Source organism: Cariama cristata, unplaced genomic scaffold, assembly GCF_000690535.1.
Source record: "Cariama cristata isolate BGI_N322 unplaced genomic scaffold, ASM69053v1 scaffold36318, whole genome shotgun sequence".
Taxonomy (NCBI): Eukaryota; Metazoa; Chordata; class Aves; order Cariamiformes; family Cariamidae; genus Cariama; species Cariama cristata.
The window spans coordinates 1,643-6,799 of NW_009630410.1; the positions used below are offsets into that span (position 1 = coordinate 1,643).

The following is a 5,157-nucleotide window of genomic DNA, read 5'->3' on the forward strand; positions in this document are numbered from 1 at the left end:
TTCCCTTGTTTTCTTTCTTTTTCTTTTCTTTTTCTTTTTTTGAAAAATAATAGAATTGCTCTAGCAAAAAAACGATGGCGCAGTGGATGCCATTACGATCCGACTGTATTTCTCCTTGGTTTCTGCCTGCTTTTTGGTTTGGGAAATCGAAAGAGAATTTTTAAAATGTTATCGAGCAAGAATTCACCTAAATTGACATAGCAGGTTTTTGCTTATTTATTCCATACTAAATGTTTTCTAAGGATACGAAGAAAGAAGAGGGATAAGCCCAGAAATTAACTCAGTTTGCAATAGCATGTTTCATGCTTGAGAGATTTAGGGTTACCTAGACAGGAAAATAGACATGGAACCGTTGTGATAGACAGAAAAAGACACTTCAGGTACCCAGACAAGAGTGTTTTCTGTGCACTTTGTTCTCGGGGTCATCGATTGAGGCATTTGTGCTGCGAAGTGGACATGCCTAGAGTATGGCCAGCACTAACAAAATAAAAAGCATTTCCCCAGCTGAATAACAAAATAGCCTGGTTGGTTCATTGGCTCTAAATAGTTTTTGGTTTGGTTTGGTTTGGTTTTCTGTTGTTTTTTTTTTTTTAAAAAAAAAAGAGGGAGGAGAATGTAATGTGTGCATTTTTCAATCAGTCACTATCTAAAATATATCCAATTAAAAAAGGCAAATTGTCACAATCTTGTATTCTGGGTCATTGCGATGGAATTCCTCTAAGGTCTGAGTCTCTCTTCCTGCTGCTGATTTATGTAAAGCAGTGTGAAAGGTGGACCTGGCGTATAGAGCTGCTCAGAGTAACCTTCTCCCTCTCACACCCTCCCAGCCGCAGCTCCTCGATCCAGGCAACAGCCCACATATAAATCAGATTTGTTTCCCTGGTCTTTAGACCTCTTCTGCCACCAGTTTCCCCCCACGCTCCAACCTAGAGGGACAATTACTGCTCTGCAGCACTTTGCTCCCTCCTTTTTTCCAAGGGGCTTTGCCCTCCACTTGGGGATGAACTCTGGGCTGAGTGCTGCGGGGATCCTGCCAGGACCCTGTGGGTCAGCAGGAACCCTATAGGGGTTCCTATGAGGACCCTATGTGGATCCTGCAGAAACCCTGCAGTAAAATCTCCAGGGATCTTATGAGCACCCTGTGGGGACTCTAAGCGGATCCCTATGGCTGGAAAGCGGCTGCACTGAGGGGAAATCCCAGAGTTTGCTGGAGGGAAGGTGAATATAAGTTGTGGGCAGTGGAGTAAGGAGGAGACTCCCTGGGCTGCAGGGATGCAGTGCCTCCAAAAGCTGTGGGTGCTGTCTCGCACCCATAAAGAGTGGAAGCTGCATCCCCACCAGCAACCCTCGGGAGGCATCTCCTGCCAAACGGTTGACAGCAGCTGGGGCTGAATTTACAGACAGGGCCAGATGCACCTCAATGCTGCTGCTCGGTAGCATTTTCCCCTCGGCCGTGTGGGGTGGAATGGGTAGGGAACTCCCAGAGGAGAGGCTGGGATCTTGGTGGGACCCTGAAACACAGACCAAAGTGGTGGCACCCAGCCCAGGGAAGGGTTGCAGCCCTGCAGCCCTGCAGCTGGTGGGTTGGGTGTCCCCATGGGAAGGGTTCCTCCAGCCCTTGTCTTTTTGCCTTTTGAAGGGTTCTAATTAAGAGATTGCCTAGATTAGGACACGGGCTTGAAACCAGTCGCTTCCCCCTGGGGAGTGCAAATGGCACTTCAGATTTGTCACCCGAACTCAGCATTTTCCCATTTCTGTTTGCAGCGCATAAGAGAGAGGCCTGTTAGCTGGTATTTTCCCCCCAAAAAATTTGGGGGATTTTCTTTTTTCGAATGAAGGAGGTCATGCAGTTCTGAGCATCCAATTGCCTCCACCACCCCAGAGGCAGAGGCTTGGCCGAGGCCAGACAGCAGGGAGCTGAGTGACCCAGGGGCAGCAAGCTCTCTGCACTCCCTCCCCGCATCACCTTAAGGGTCAGGGCTAAAGGCATCTCTTGTGGACAGACGTAGTGAGCAGCATCCTGCTACTTTCTAAAGGCTGAGGGTGCCCAGGAGGGGATTTTAAATTACATGGGAGAAGTCTGAGCTTTGTGGGCCAAAATGGCGTCTCTTTGCTGTCCCTATGCAGAGAATCATTGGAGGTCTACCTAGCACAGAGATGCTCTTTGAGGTGAACAATTATGGATGGGGTACAGCTTTTGTTTGCAAATTATGCGGAGACCTGTGGGGATACATTCACAGCCAAGAGGTGGTCAGGCCTCTCCAAGTCCAAGGTAGTGTGCTCCTGTGGCTTAGGAGAAGGGCATTAGTAGGGATGAGGTAAGAAATTCTCCCTGCTTTTATCTTCGTATAAATCCACCTCTCCCTCTTCCCCCCTCCATCTTTATTTTCTAGATCTTTTCCTCCCCTGTTCCCAAGATCCTCCTCCTGAGCGGCCACCATGGGAAGTAAGACCCTGCCGGCCCCAGTGCCTATCCATCCTTCCCTCCAGCTCACCAACTACTCCTTTCTGCAAGCGTTCAACGGGCTGCCTGCCGTGCCCTCTGACCACCTCTCCAACCTCTATGGCTTCAGTGCCCTGCACGCCGTACACCTGCACCAGTGGACTTTGGGGTACCCAGCCATGCATCTGCCCCGCTCCTCCTTCTCCAAAGTGCCCAGTGTGTCAAGCCTGGTGGATGCACGGTTCCAGCTGCCGACCTTCCCACTCTTCCCACATGTCATCCAGCCCAAGCAAGAGGCCACCAATGTGACCCTCAAAGCCAAACCCCGCTTCGACTTTGCTAACTTAGCGGTCGCCGCCACACAAGAGGACCACTCTAAACTGGGACAGGCAGACAGTCATGGCTCACCCCCAGGGCTGGGGTCTTTGCTTGAGGTGACTAAACTCTCTCCAGAGAAGAAACCCACGCGGGGAAGGTTACCATCAAAAACCAAGAAGGAGTTCGTGTGTAAATTCTGTGGCAGGCACTTCACCAAGTCCTACAACCTTTTGATCCATGAAAGAACCCACACCGATGAACGGCCCTACACGTGTGACATTTGCCACAAGGCCTTCAGAAGACAGGATCACCTGAGGGATCACAGGTAAAGATTCATATTTTCCTGTCCTTTTTTCCTTGTGTATCTGTGCTCTCCAGGTTACCCATCTATGCTCGCGAAGGTGATTGTAAGAAAAGTCATGTCCCTGGCCAGCTGCCAGTGTTCCCTCTAAGTTTTCCTCTGCCCTAGGTTTTCACCTGCCACTGCTGGTGGAGGTGCCCAGATAACGCACTTTGGAAGACAGGCCTGTTGCTCATTCACCCTGCAAAAATGACTTGCACAGCCTCCTTCTTAGCTTCCACAGATGTTTTCACCCTCCATTTGCATCATCTTGTGCCCTCTGCCTTTGTGGTCCTTCAGAAGTGTCATAAAGACACACAGTCTGATGACCCTGACTTTAGAGAGAAGCTCTTTATCCCTAAGAAAGGCACCCTTGTAAGCCTCCAACACCCTCGTCTCTTCTTGCACACACACATACGGATGACCGCCCGAGTGTCGTACTCCAGTGCTCTCGGTCTCAGCAGTAGGTGTAAAAAGCTTCAGCGTGTTCTCCATCAGGTAGCTCACTGCTGAGTTTAGGCTGGTTATTTCTGACATCTCGATTGTTTTTCTCTCCTTAGATATATTCATTCTAAAGAAAAGCCTTTTAAGTGTCAAGAATGTGGGAAAGGATTTTGCCAGTCCAGAACGCTAGCTGTCCACAAGACACTGCACACGCAAGTAAAGGAACTGAAACCTGCCAAACTTAAGTGCTGAATCTCCAACTTCTATGAACTTTTCCTTCCCTTCAGACTTTACATCAAAACCAGAGCAGAAACAAAACTTTCAGGATGGGAGCACTGAACTTTGTGTTTTGTTTTTGTTTTTACTTTAAAAGGATCAAAATCTGCACCCCGTCCCCCCTACCCAAGCAATTGACTTCCTAAGTCGTGGGTGAAAAGATTATTCTGCATTTAAAATACACGTGAATGATGCAGAGAGCGCTAGCTGACTTGTGTGGCTTTGACAAGCTTTATGCCAAAAGGTGGTGCTCACGTGTTGGACAGGAATCTCTTTAAAACCAAACAAAAAACCCACAAGGCCCCCCACCCCATCCCAACAAAAAAACCCTAAATCGTAGCTTCCAAAAGTATTACTTAAAAAAAAAAAAAAAAAGACACCCAACCTCTTATTTTATACTTTTTTTTGACTGTATAAAGCTTCTTATTTTTACACTTCAGGAAATACAGAGAATTCTGGAAGACGATTAAGAACTGAAACGGTGGTTTCTCATCACAGCACCATTAGGACAAGGAGAAGGGCAACTTGCAAATCTCATTTGCTAGTTTGTTCTCAAAAAGTGATTGGAAATGACCTAAATCTCTCAAGTGAGGAGTCCTATCATGCGCTAGAAAACACAACCAGATCTTAGAACTGCGGGTCCCAAGTGTTCGGGACAAATCAGTGCTCATGGGACTTGGAGACCTTTTTTTTTTTTTTTTTGCCTTGTGGTCTAGTGTGCTGTGAGGAGGTTTGTAACTTGTGGGACTTATTTAAAAAACCCCAGAGGAAAGAAAGATGGCAATACGTCAAACTGGCGGTATGCACAACGTGGTTTTAGTGGTACTTTAAAGTCTTCATGTGTCCTGATGAGAGAGAACAAATCTCAACCTGAGAGCGTATTTTTTTAAATGCTGGCTTTCTGAACAGTGTATTCAAATTAAGAGACATTCCAATAAGTTTTGTTTATTAAAAAAAAAAAAAGTTGTATGGCTGTTTGGCACTTTATGCTGATTATTGGTAATTGACATTTATCACTGGATTGTGTGTGTTTTTTAAGTATTAAAATAAATCGTTATTTTACAGGCAAGTCTGCATGGACTACATATGTGTTCGTTTGGTTTCTGGTCTCTTCCCTAGCAAACTCTTTCCGCCAATATTCAGAACCTTTTTTCCTTTTTTTTTGTTTGTTTTTTTATTTTTTTTTTGTTTTGGAGTTAACTTGGTATTTCCTCAATGCTTTTTTCTAACAGCCTTGGAAAATCTGGATCTTTCCTTTATGCATCGGCTTTCCCCCCTCCTCATTTTCTTTTCCTTCCCTCCCCCCCTCGTTTTTCTTTCTTTCTTTTTTTTTTTT

General features: G+C 46.3%; 1 protein-coding gene across 1 annotated transcript; it reads left to right on the top strand.

Moving 5' to 3' along the window:
- The first annotated feature begins 2,439 nt into the window (after window positions 1–2,439).
- On the top strand, window positions 2,440–4,115 carry OSR1 (odd-skipped related transciption factor 1). The gene is made up of 2 exons (XM_009705496.1): window positions 2,440–3,086; window positions 3,662–4,115. The coding sequence occupies exons 1-2, from the start codon at window positions 2,440–2,442 to the stop codon at window positions 3,795–3,797; spliced, it is 783 nt and encodes a 260-aa protein (XP_009703798.1). The 3' UTR covers window positions 3,798–4,115.
- Window positions 4,116–5,157: the final 1,042 nt, after the last annotated feature.

Bases quoted from the DNA above. Each gene is read 5' to 3' on its own strand.
- OSR1 (XM_009705496.1), top strand. From the start codon at position 2,440: ATGGGAAGTAAGACCCTGCCGGCCCCAGTGCCTATCCATCCTTCCCTC. The intron at 3,087-3,661 runs GTAAAGATTCAT...TTCTCTCCTTAG, and splicing joins GATCACCTGAGGGATCACAG to ATATATTCATTCTAAAGAAA.